We start from the raw sequence: 13,929 nt of genomic DNA, 5'->3' as shown, positions 1-13,929 counted from the left end.
TGGCATGTTTGACATGTATGCCAAGCTTGAGGGGGAGTGTTAGAATATATTGTAATGGGGAACCGGGTCCATATCTAGACCCGGTCCTATGGAGGCACGGATACCGAGGTGGGCTCGGTACCCTAGGCGGCACTCTTTCTCTCCCTCCTATATATTCTTCACTTACATGTAATTGTTGAGTTAAGTGAATATAATTTTCTCTCTCCTAGGGTTGCGGTTTGCCCCTAGGTCAGAGCTTTCCCGTGGTTTTCCACGTATATTGTGTGTGCTTTCTCTGCTCTCTCCTTGTGGTTCGTGTTTCTACAAAGGTGTATTGTGATAACAGGGCAGCAACCTATATTGCAAACAACCCTGTTTTTCATGAGGATGAAACACATTGAAGTGGATTGTCATTATATTCGGAACTTGGTACAAGAAGGAGTTATTAGTACTATTCATGTTTCTTCTAAAGATCAGACAACTGATATTTTTACCAAGGCTCTTCCCATAGGAGATTTCTTGAGAGGATATAACAAGTTGAGCATGGTTGATATCTATGCTCTAGCTTGAGAGGGAGTGTTAAATATATTTGACTGTCGGTTTGAGTTATTCTGAATATTAGGAAGTTGAAATGTGTCTTTTACTGTTATCTTATTTTAGTTGGACTGACATTGTAATTCTGGTTACTGCCAGCCCTAATCTCTTTTATCTTTGAGATTAGGGTTACGTTAATGACAATTTTTGAACGTTCTCTCTCTCTGGTCGTAACATGTTTCATGATGCCAACAGGCCTGATCAATATTCTCCAGTTCATATGCCAATCAATGCAACAGTTAACATACTTTTCTCTTCGGGAACTACAGGTGACTTTTATTCATCATGCATATCAGTCTCTATATCTGTTTCATTTGTGTAATAGGTTATGTCTCTGATATTATGCAGGTGAGCCTAAAGCCATTCCATGGACACAGCTGTCTCCTATTCGATGTGCTGCAGATTCATGGGCACATATCGATACTAAAGTTGGAGATATTGCTTGCTGGCCCACAAATTTGGGCTGGGTAATGGGGCCAATCATGTTGTTTTCATGTTTCTTGTCTGGGGCAACACTTGCACTTTATAATGGATCTCCACTTGGTCATGGATTTGGAAAATTTGTGCAGGTAAAATATATAATTCTTGCATTTCGATTTTTTTTTTGACAAATCCCTATCTTCATGAAGATAAGTCACAATTATTAACAGGATGCAGGTGTTACTATGCTGGGTACAGTCCCAAGTTTAGTGAAATCTTGGAAAAGTTCTAAGTGCATGACTGGATTTGAGTGGAGTAGCATCAAGTATTTTACCTGAGCTGTAGCATTTTGATGTTGTTCAAGATAGCATTTTGATGTTGTTCAAGATGATTCTAGACACTTGCATGTTTGCTTACATCTCCATAAATTTCAGGGTATTTGGTTCTACTGGTGAATCTTCAAACATTGATGATGATTTGTGGCTTTCTTCGCAAGCATATTTCAGACCAATTATTGAATGTTGTGGTGGTACAGAACTTGCATCTTCTTATGTACAGGGAAGTGTTTTGCAACCACAGGCATTAGGGGCATTTAGCACGCCATCAATGTCTACAGGCTTTGTTATCCTTGATGATAATGGAAATCCATATGTAAGATTCTTTTTGAGGCCTTTCTTGTTTGGAGCTGTCATGATCACTTTTTTGTGATGCAAAATTTAAAAAGGAGGATTCACTGTGTAATCCTGGCAGCCAGATGATCAACCTTGTGTTGGTGAAGTGGGTCTGTTTCCTGTCTACATGGGTGCGAGTGATAGGCTGATTAATGCTGATCATGACAAGGTTTACTTTGATGGCATGCCAACATACAAAGGGATGGTATGATGTTTTTTCTTGTTTCTTCTGCTCATCTGTTCTTCCCCCATACATTCCTCCACACCCTACGCAACCAGAACTGAAGTTGAAGCTAAAATAGATATCCTCAGATTAGTAAAGATAGAATTGGTTTATGTTGCCCAACTTCCTTCCATTTGATTGCTGGTCATGTGAGGTAACTTTTCAGCATTAAGTTTTTCATTCTACAGACATCAAAAGTAGTTCACATAAATGTTCAAAAACAAGGGCCTGTATTTGTGCCTCATCTTTGACAAAGCCTGAATACGTGAGTATACTGTCTGGTCCGTTTTCAAACTCATTGTGCTTACATGTTTCGATTTCAAATGCAAAGCGTCTAAGGCGGCATGGGGATATAGTTCAGAGAACAGTTGGATGCTATTATGTTGTCCAGGGGAGAGCTGATGATACGATGAATCTGGGTGGCATCAAGGTACCTTTCTCCTACTTGCATTAGTTTTCTTTCTAGTTGCTTGGACAGAAGAAGTGAATCAGAAATCAAAGGTCTCAAGTCTAACCATGGTGATTCAGGTTAGTGCAGTTGAGATTGAGCGTGCTTGTAACTCATCTGATGACAGTGTGCTTGAAACAGCCGCTGTTAGCATTAAGCATTTCAGTGGTGGACCGGAACATCTTGCTGTAGTGGTTGTACCAAAAGAAGGATCAGTGCCAGATCCAGATCAACTGAAGGCAATTTTTTCGAGAGCCATCCAGAAAAATCTCAACCCTTTATTCAAGGTTACATTTTGTTTGTTTTCAAGGATTTCCTTTCAACTGCACCTGATCAACTTATTTGATTACCCAAACTACAGTCAAGAAAACATGCACTCACAAGAATCTCCATATATTTGACAACTTTCTTTGCAGGTTAGCTTTGTTAAGGTCATCGAGGAATTCCCTCGAACTGCTTCAAACAAGATACTGAGGAGAGTTCTGCGTGATCAAATGAGACAGGAGCACTATGCAAGAAGTAAACTGTGAAATTACCACTATTTGGTGCTCTTGAAGCATGTAGCTGCTTTCGATTGATAGCTTAAATAATGTGATATGTTTAAGTTTGAAAATATATTACTTACAAGTTTGGTCGGAAATCCAAGCTGATTGAATCCCAATTTGTATTGTTGGTTTTATTATCAGTTCCTTATAAGGAATAGGCCAATAGGGTATTATTGTACCCTAATGATTGCAAGACATTATTATAATGGGTCGATGAACCAGCCGTTCAATGCTGCCAGACTTTCGTTGTAGTGTTTTTTTTCTCACTTCTTGCTTAATATCTACCAAAACTTACATGGTCTCTCCGCAACCCACAAAAGATAAAAGGGAAAAAGGAAGAGTGGTTTGGTTCCACAATCTCTGTTTGTCCAACTTTCTTCTCAGAATCTCTGATTTAACTTGTCTCTAATCTCCCCTCTTATTTCCTCTTTCTTGGATGCCCGCATCTAATTTTTCTGAGGTGATACTTCTGTTTTAAAATCTGCGATGATCTGTGTCTTATCTGAACACATGATCTGTCTTCTCAGAATCTCTGATTTAACTTGTCTCCAATCGCCCCTATTATTTCCTCTTTCTTGGATGCCCGCATCTAATTTTTCTGAGGTGATACTTCTGTTTTATAATCTGCGATGATCTGTCTTATCTGAACACATGATCTGTCTCACTATCTTTTTCACTGTTTGAAGTACTGATTTCCTGTGCCTGCCACCTGTTTTCCTACATGTGTGGATTCATTTTCAACTATTTTCTGCATCAGATCTAAATTTCTGTGTATAACTGTTTTTTGGTGTCTAATTATTATCTTGTTTCTGAACTTTTTTTGTCCTGGTCTCAGATATTCTGTTCTATAAATTGTCTTATGCCCTTTATTCTATCTGCCCTAACGAAGGCAGGTTTGTGCTTTTCTGAATTCCCGTTGATTCTATTAGTCTGTTCTTATTCCTAAGGATTCCTGCTTTTCACATTTTGGCCTACCATCAAAGCTTTCTCTTCTTGACTTAGAGGTAGATAATTCTTTTCCTAAGGAGGTAGGGGCTATTTACTCACCTGAATGGATTTATACTAGTTTCTGTATTCACATCACCTCAAACACAAGATGACAAAGGAGGATATTCTACTATATTCATCAGGAACGAGGAATATCTTTCTTAATTTTGAGATTAAGGGCCTCTTTGATGGGTTGGAAATTTACTGTAGCTCAGGAAAAAAATTTCAAAATTTTTTCGATTTATCAAACGCGAAAGTTTTTTTAAGCCGTTGAGGCTGGAATAGAAAAGATTTTTCTGGAAATGTGTTTCCACCGCAAGAGGTGGAAAAATATTTTCGGAATTATTTTTTTTGCCCGTTAGGGCTCTTCACGTCGGGCTTCCCTCGTCTTCCTCTTCTCATCTTCGTCCTCTGCCGCTGCCTCTTCTCATCTTCAAATCTCACTTTGTCTATGGATATTCATCATCGGATCCACTTGGTTTTGGCTCCACGCCAAGTGAACTTGCTGATTCCAGAAGCTTCAAGGGCTACGAAGTGGTTGATGCAGTAATGCAAACACCAGTGTGCCCTACGGAACCAAATTCTTTTAACATTCTCCTCTCACGAGCTTTCTATTTACCAACTTCATTAAGACCACAAACCAAGTAATAACCCAATATTGGAATCATGCTTGATGGTCTACAATTCCTATCCTTTTTCAAAAACTTTTCCTCTTATATACAATAATTATAACAACAAAATATTAGATGTATGTTGTGGTAGGAATGACTTTAGATGAATGTTGTGGTAGGAATGTTTTACATTCTTCCAATCATATAGGATAAATGCATTTATGCATTCTCACCCACTTTATTTCACTTATGATCACAAGTACCTCTTCAAAAGAACTTAAGCAAAAGAACTTAAGCAAGATGGGATGGAGCTCTAACTAGGTAGTAACCGAATTAGAGCAAAATCTCAAACCTACTTAAAGTCTTAAGAGAACACTAAAGTGATTTCAAAATGATTTCACAAGCTTTTCAAATGATATTTACTAATTCTACTTTTTCCTCAAAACATTTCACATTTTCAAGCAACTCTTCAAGAGTCTTTTCAAAATTTTGAAACATCAAACTTTTAATATTTTCTATACCGCATATAAAATGAAAAGATGTTTAAGCCAAAATGAAATGCATCAGTAATAGACATAGCCCTTGGATTGATTACCCTCAGTAAAGGCATCGGAAACGGTCGATCCTCGTACCGACTGGCGAGTTCATTTCTTCCCTATTTCAAAACAAAACCTCATTTTTCTTGAGCACTCCAAATACCAAATTTTTTGGGATGCAAACACATGGATATTGTGCATTTATAATATGTGATATTTTGTAGTGGAAGTCATCTTATATGACAACTGAACCTTTAGCTAAATAAGGGAGAGCCCTAGAAAGCTTACTTGAGTCATCAGTCACATGAGCTGCGGCACCAAAATTCACATACCATTGTCCTTCCTCATTTTACTTAAGATTGACTCTGGACAAAGCTGTCATTAAAATCTGCTGCATATTATGAGGAATGTTTGATGTTGTAATCGTGTTTGATATAACTGACCTTGCTACTTTATTATCATGCCCAACCTATGTCCCCTTATTATGAGGATTATGCCAACATTCTGACTTTACATGACCTCTCTTATTGTAATAAAAACAAGTAGGTATCCTTCGTAGTACATTTGCCTGTGCATTTGTGTTTGGTATAGGAAGAATACCTCTCTCCATCTCTGCCTGTGAGTTCCAAACTCTTAAACAATTTCCTTGCAAAGCATGGGTCCAAGTGACCAACACATTATGACTGCCATAAGGAAATAATTCTTGTTGTTGTACATACTCGCTTCATGCTAAAACAATTTTTCTTTCAAATCTTCAAAAGAGGAAAGAATATGTAATACCTCTAAACCAGTGCAGAAAACATAAAATTATGACCCCAATCCACTTAAAGCTTGTCATACCTTGTCATTGTCACTGACTGGGTGCTCTATGATTGCAAGTTGGTCACTGACATTTTTTATTTCATGCATGTATTTCAAAACTGAATATGTTTCTCGCTTGATATCCTGAAATTGCCTCTTGAGTTGTAGAAATCTCACTTCTGATACTTGAGAATACATGGTAGAGAGCACATTCCACAATTCAAGTGCTGAAAGATCATGATCAACACCCGCTAGAACTTCTTCTGATAGTATGGAGGTGATATATGCAACAAGAGATTGATCATGAGTCATCCACGTTTCATATTCAGGATTGATTTCTGCAATGGTTTCTTGAACTTGTCCTGCAACATTCTTCACCTCTTGCATGACGCATTCGGGTGGCGAAGGTGTGATGCCATTGAGATGTCCATAGAGATAGTGACTCTTGATGAAAGGGTTATTTGATGTTTCCAAGTCAAATAGTTGGTGTGGTTTAGCTTTGTGAGATGAGTTGAGAGAGGAAGCTGGACAACAAGATGGTGGAAATGCGGTTGTGATGGTCCCTAGCTAAATTTTGAAGCTATACGAATAGGAATGGAAACTCAAAGCAGGTAGTCTTGAATTAGGGCAGACAACACGTATTTGGGCAAATGACAGATTTTGGAATTTAAGTATAGATGTCAGAGATTGGGCAGACGACAACAATAAAAAATACAGAAATAAAATAGAAAATTTTGATATTAGAATAGATGTCATGGATTAGGGCAGATGCATAAATTAGGGTAGAAAATATGGATTTTAGGATTAGGGAGAGAAACAGAAATTAAGGCAGAAATAAAAGATTTTAGGATTAGGACATAAAAATAGGAATTAGGGCAGAAATCAAAGATTCTCATTGGACAATCTAAGTGGCAAAATCTGCTTTGATATCATGTAAAATTTGATGTATAATACCATACCACCGGATGGAGTCTTTAGTAGATGCAAGAGGAGAAGAAGAAGAAAAGAGGACTGCAAGAGAGAGAGAGAGAGAGAGGAAAGAGGGCAGCAGCCGTGGTATCCGTCCCTTATCATTAATATAACCTAATTTGTGTTACAAGTAAATATACAAAACAATAATCATTTACAAGTATGCCACCGCCCATTATGTGTGGGCATGTGGAGAAGGTGGGTTGGGTCTGGGTTGACCCAATCCAAGTCTTACAATCTTAACAGTAATATTGTGCAATTTCCAATGTGATGGTAGAGGTGAGTTCATCTCAAATGAATTTATTGAGTATTTACTAAATCATGTGATCACTAGACAGATTTCCTGTCCACACACAACACAACAAAATGGAGTTGCTAAAAGAAAGCATAGACACATAGTTGAATGTGCACTAAGTATGCTACATGGCACAAATGTGCCCATGAATTTATGAACTGAGAAGCCTTTCATACTGATGTTCATGTCATTAATCGACTGCCACTATCTACACTTGAAGGATCAGTTAGATGTTAAAAATTATTTTCTTCATAGTTTTTTAAAGGAAGAAGTATACATAGAATAACCTCCAGGTTATGATACCAATTATCCAACTCAATGGGTATGTAAATTACAAAAATTGTTGTATGGGCTTAAGTAAGCATCTTGCTCATGGTTCGATAGATTTTATCTTCATATACAGCAGGCTGGTTTTCTCAGAAGTTCACTTGACCATTCCTTATTCATATATCATTCAAGTGAAATTACAACTTCACTACTCATATATGTTGATGACATAGTTTTTACTAGAAATTCTTCGTGTCATATATCTCATGTTAAGGAAGTATTGAAGCAACTATTCAAGATGAAGGATCTCGGTGAGCTACGGTATTTTTTGGGTGACATGTTACCGTTTACGCATCACAAATATACTCTTGATATTTTGGATAGAGCAGGTATGACAAATTACAAGCCCATAAATACTCCTAGTGTTCTCAACACAAAATTGAATGTCTCTGATGGGAGTGACTCAAATCCTAGTTTCTAGGAGTATAGTTGGTATTTTGCAATATCTCACTTTTATATGCCTAGACAAAGTATATGTAGTGAATCAAGTATCGCAGTTTATGCATGCACCCACAAAAGGAAAATACATTATCTTAAGGCTACTCTTGGGGATGGACTTGTCTACACAAGACAGTCAACTGATTTGAATATACATACCATTTTCACCTATACTGATGCAGATTGGGCAGGTGATCCAGATGATAGATGATCAGTTTCAGGTTATTGTATCTTCCTTAATTCCAATCTTATTTGCTAGAGTAACCGGGAACAACATGCAGTTGCCAGATTGAGCATTGAGGCAGAATATAAGGCAATAGTTGCCGGCACACCTGAAGCTTCACGGTTGCATCATCTTCTTGGAGAAAATTTCCTTCCCATTCCTCAATCATCTCTATTTTGTGATAATCAAAGTGTGATCATGATTGCTTTTAATCCTATTTTACATAATCGCACTAAGCATATAGAGATTGATTAACACTTCATTCGCCAGAAGGTTGAGGAGAATGAATTTGTTTCTACTTATATATCCATGTCTCAACAAGTGACTGATCTATTTACCAAGGATCTTATAGGGCGTCACTTCTGGGAATTGAAGAACAATTGGTGCATGATCAAACCTCATGTACAACTTGACGAAGGCTGTTAAGATATGGTTTCAGGTCATCTTAGACCCAACCCATCTTCACCACACGCCACACATAATGGGTGGTGGCATACTTGTAATTTTTATTGTTGTTTTATGTATTTACTTGTAACGCAAATTAGTATATAGTAATGACAAGGGGCAGGCGCCCAACCTATAGCCCTCTTTCTTCTCTCTCTCTCTTTTCTCGAGCAGCCTGTTCCTGTTTTCATCTTCTCGCACCTCCTTAAGACTTCATCTGGTGGTTTGGTGATATACATCAAAATCTTACAATTATGTCCTCACATGCAGTGCAACAAATTTTGAGCATATTGGAGTCTATTATGCCCTCACGACTTTGTTGTTTGCTAAAGCTTCTTAAGTTTGAGGACTCACATGAAAAATTTTTACGGCATGAGATTGCATTAAATGGATTTTGAAGATACAAAATATCCAGGATATTCTTGTTACAAGGCTTGCCTATCTGCAAGATAAAGAAGGCTATAGATATTGGGGAAGAGGGCAAGGATCGCACAGTTAGAGGGAACATGAGCTTCTCGCATGTGAAGTCAAATTGTTGTTGTAATCTCCATAATATATAACAAAAAGTTTCAGGAGGAGGAAACCGAAGAAAAATTTGTGACTAATGGGAAACAGAATGAACAGGAAACATGGTATGTGGATTTGGAGATAGCGACTCATGTCACTAAAGAAGCAAATCAGCTCTTGGATGCTATTTCATATTTTGTTAGAAAATAGCATATACAGTGGACATTGTTCCCACTATCTAGCTCCTTATAATGGGATTGTATTAGCTTTCCAATGTTCTTCATTCTCCTAAATATTCTAATCTTGTTTGTAAATTCATACTCGAGTCGATTTTAATCCCCTTTTTGTTGGTGTCAAGAATCTTGGCATGGGAGAAAGAAACATTTTTGAAAGGAAAAGGCAAAGCTGCATGTGTTTTCCAAGAATGTTCTCCTATTCATGTTTTACCTGCTTGTCTCAGTTTAAAGCCTTTATTAGTGTCACCTATAGCCTTTTCTGAACGAGTTTTTAGTGTTCTTGAATGTAAGAAATTAGATTTGTGGCTTGGTCAGTTGGATTATTGTGTAGCTCATTTTATTGAGAAGATTGTTTCTAGTTTCTTGTTCCTAAGGAGAGGCTGAGATCAGATATGGGGGAATCTGCCCTAGTTACCTTTAGTTTTGGCACTAAGTACTATCTCTTGTTAATAGCTCGTCTCAGATATTTTTTTATGAAAATGAATCTTCCTTTTTCTTGTTTAAAAAAAAGTCATTCCTTCATCAAGAATCACTTTTCTAACACATTAATGCTTCCAATCCGTTGGGAGAGGTGAATTTTCTTCCAGTAACTATTCTTTTTTTTACCAGCATAATGGAAGTGAAAGAAAGATAACTTTCCCACATAGACACACACACACCCAACTGTGCAGAAAGAAAACATGAGCACATTTAAAAAGTTTCGTGAATATGGTAACCTACCCATTTGTCGGTTATAAAAAGGCTTCCCATGAGCATTCAGAAAATAAGTCAGTGTTCATTCTAACTGTTATGATTTATGTGTTTGGGTGTGTTTATTATGTCCATACTAACAATTCCTAAAAGCACAAGTTTCAAGACAGCCTTGAAATGCAATTTTGTTAGGCACACCATACACATATGATTACAAAGGCTACAAATGTTAAAATCGATGGTCGGCACATCCAAATTTCAATTGTCTTTGATGAGCTCAACTTTGATTGAAATTGAATATTCACACATAACTCGAGAGTTGAAGTTTGCTGCCATGCTTGAGTTTAGAATTATTTTAGACACCAAAGTAAATGTTGTTCGTAGTATTTTTCAGACACCAAAATTAGATGTCCTTCATATTGTGTGAAGAAGAATCCAATGGATTAATTGATACATTCAAGCCAAGCGAGACAAAATCATCATTGCAACTAGGTATATATAAGAATATTGTTTATAAGCAACAGGAAAAGGTAGCATCCTCTACCTTGATTAATGAGATTGATTGCTATTCTATCATACAACTGCTAGATGATTGACAAATGGTCAACTACTTTCTTTTTTGTACATTTCCAATTATTATTAGTTGCATTGGATGAAAAGATCAGCCTAGATGATGAATGATGAAAATAAATGTGTGAAACTTGGGAGATTATCTAATACCATCGGAAATGTTGTTGGGTTCAAATGAGTGTACAATACAAAACACAAACCAGATGACAACATATATATAGAGAGAGGGGGGGAGAGAGAGTGTGTGTGGTGACTCTTGCTATTTAGAGTCACCCAACTCACTCATGAGAGTCATCTAATCTATTATGATGGATAATTCAGAGAAAAAAACAATGAGAAAAATATATATGCCCTCACCTTTTTCTTCTCGTTTTTTTCTTAATGTCTATCATGATAGATCAGATGGCTCTCATGAGTGAACTGCATGATTCTAGATAATTAGAGTCACCATTCAATATATATATATATATATATATATATATATATATATAAGAGGCAAGATTGAGTTACCTTGTTACACGCACATACACAGATATAATATGATTGATCATATGAAAAGTAAAACAACTTTTGAGCCAAATATTTAAAATGAATTATCTTGGCAATGCCTGATGTTTCCATGGGGTTGAATTAATAGGCAAACTACAACATGACTCTTGCGCAACACAATATACAATAGATATTTCGAGCAAATCAAGTATGAAGTTTTCTTCATGAAAAGTGGAGTGTACAAATTGTTGGTCACTATGAGCACTCCTTGAGATACTGCAATTTGGTTGGAATGCTACAACATCTTACATTTACCCACCTTGATATTACTCTACTTTGTCAATAAAGTATATTAGTTTATCACAAACCACAAACACGGTGTATGAACGCAGTTAAAAGATGCTCATTTATCTAATAGAATACCCATGCATGATCTTTTATATAAATGGGCCATGTTATGACAGCTTGCATATTGGCTAATGACTTAGATGAAGGAAGATTTGTCTCTAGTTATTGTGTTTATATTAGGTAATTTTGACATTTTGAAATAGAAGAAAGGAAAAGCTATTGATAATCCAAGTACTTTAGGCAGGAGACCTAGATGAAGGAAAATTTGTCTCAAGTTTCTATGTTTATATTTGGTCACATTTTGGTAACTTGAAATAATAGAAAGCAAAAAGTTATTACCAGATGAAGTACTATCCCACAAAATAGATCCATGACTGTGGTCATTGTTGAAGTCAAATTTAGCCAGATGAACAAAAATAATAGAAGAGGTAATGTGATAATGAAAGTGCTGCAAATGTCCTTCAATCCTATTTATGTCATATTAAGCACATTGAAATAGAACCAGTATTTTGTGAGGCAAAAGGTTGGAGACAAGGAGATTAAGCTAAAGTTACAAGTTTTAAGATCAAGTTGCACTTTGAAGATCAAGTTGTATTTTTGTAGCCTGAAGTCTGCATGAGACATGTTCTCTCTTCATGTTTCAGCAAGGTTTCAGAGTGTTTGAAGTTGCATGGAGCTGGGCCTCCATTGCAATGCATTCTGCCACAGTAGGAGGCGAGGTCAAGGAGGAAGACCCTCTATGAAAGACCTGGGCAGTGATGGTCAGAGGTGATAGAGATCCATTGGGGTAGATAGATGATGAAAAACTCATGTTGTTGGAGACCATGAATTTTAGACTTCGAATCACAATTTCTCTTGAGGATTATGTCAAAATGACAAACCCTTTCAAGTGATCTGTGATGGCGTATATATTGGGGTTCTTAGTCAAGGGGCAGACGAATATAGAGTTATCGTTCAAGAGCTAGAGTGGGTGTAAGCAAGGAGAATCCCAGAATCTCAGCAAGATTCACCATAATCAATAGAGGCTCTTTTCTTATAAGGGTTGAATCAGAAGAATAGTTGTAGGTCGTCTTCTAGAGAAGGGCATGGAATCTTTGGGCCAAATGCTAGTGGCATCTCATTAGAGTCATGAATGCTCCTGAAAGTCTCCACAGTGGTGCTTGTGCCTCTTTTGATAAGGATTTACAACCTGGGGCTAGAGCATTGAATAAAAATGTTTTCCACAGCACAACGGCAAGATTAGGTGTAGAGTTCATTGAAGTTGAAGATCTCATCACCATTCTTGTAAGATCAAGGTACACCCAATTTTGCACTGATGTCCCCTTAAAGGCAAGATTGTTAGATAGTGTTGAGTTCTTCGATGGTGAATCAAAATGTTTGGTTTTGCCAATTGTTTGTGAGAGACTACATTTTTGCTGGCAATGTGAGATAAATAGCCACCTGCCTGAACTTTGTCCAAAAGAGCCCACTAGAAAGCTCTTGAGTCAGGTGCCAAAAACACAAGAGGAAGTGGGTGCACTACTAAGGTTGGTGACATGCACCAATCCCCTTCTAAATATTAGACTGCTCATACGCCTTCATGGAAGGATGGGAACAGAAAAATTAGTTTTATACAGAAGGACGAATCCAATAGAGATCAGCAAGGTGCAAGAATCAAGAAATCAAATGATAAGAAACTGTAATAGATTCCTACTACCCTCCAAAAGCTCAGTTGTCACCCATTGAAGATTAGGAAAAGGGTGGGGTTGGATCCTTTTTAGATGGGAATCCTCCCTGATTTCGTTTTTTGACCACTATAAATCAAAAGGGAAGGGAGTAGAGTGAGAGTTTTAAGAAAGGAAGCATGGGAGCAGGGGCAGAGCCAGAATTTTTTCCCAGGTGGCGAACAATCTAGGGTTGAATTGTAATATATTATTTATATAATATCTACAATTCATATATATATACATACATACATACATACATACACACAAAATTCAGATATCATTTGCAAACCATGGTGTAGTGGAAATGAATATACACATTATACAATTGCCCACATCAAGAATGTGGTTTGTGACATGTCCTACGACACATTTTAATAACTATTTGCATCATTAATGCATAGTGTGATTTGTCCTGAACAGATAAGTGTTCTATTGTGAGTATAAGTATCCATACAAGGATCACAACCCAAAATTTGGCAAATAAATACTGAAGTACATAAATGGGCACAAAAAAAAATGTTACTTACCCAAAACAATCAATTCTTTCCATTAACCAATATGTAGATGATTAGTTGTGCTTTTGTTTCCATTGAAAAGAGTTACATATTGTCATTTATTCACCTACATAATAAACTAGAAATGAAAACTATGTCATTAATTAATGAATGCAAACAATGACTCAAATAGACATTAACATCTAAAAGATGCAACAAAATACTTTACCTATTTTAGTTGTGCTTTATGAGCTTTCATCTTATAAAAATTATCAAAAATATCGTTCAAATCAAACATTTAAGTAATTTCTTTCTTAATATACAAAAGTAGATAATCTGTAGAGAATCCATTCTCTATTTTAATTATGCAATCTTGTT

General features: G+C 36.7%; 1 protein-coding gene across 4 annotated transcripts in view; it reads left to right on the top strand.

The window, feature by feature from the left end:
• LOC116254384 (probable CoA ligase CCL12) overlaps positions 1–3,118 on the top strand; it is a 67,497-nt gene extending 64,379 nt beyond the window's left edge. For all 4 annotated transcript variants that reach the window (XM_050075702.1, XM_050075703.1, XM_050075701.1 and 1 more), the window contains 8 exons: positions 769–842; positions 922–1,142; positions 1,224–1,318; positions 1,428–1,644; positions 1,744–1,869; positions 2,219–2,317; positions 2,416–2,622; positions 2,752–3,118. In XM_050075702.1, the coding sequence (XP_049931659.1) occupies positions 769–842; positions 922–1,142; positions 1,224–1,318; positions 1,428–1,644; positions 1,744–1,869; positions 2,219–2,317; positions 2,416–2,622; positions 2,752–2,865 (1,153 nt within the window). In that variant the 3' untranslated portion in view covers positions 2,866–3,118. The remainder of the gene's footprint in view (positions 1–768; positions 843–921; positions 1,143–1,223; positions 1,319–1,427; positions 1,645–1,743; positions 1,870–2,218; positions 2,318–2,415; positions 2,623–2,751) is intronic.
• The last annotated feature ends 10,811 nt before the right edge of the window (positions 3,119–13,929 follow it).

The sequence above is a fragment of the Nymphaea colorata genome, chromosome 1 (genome assembly GCF_008831285.2).
Source record: "Nymphaea colorata isolate Beijing-Zhang1983 chromosome 1, ASM883128v2, whole genome shotgun sequence".
NCBI lineage: Eukaryota > Viridiplantae > Streptophyta > Magnoliopsida > Nymphaeales > Nymphaeaceae > Nymphaea > Nymphaea colorata.
Note: the sequence above shows the minus strand (reverse complement) of the source record. Positions and strands in the feature narration are given on the sequence as shown.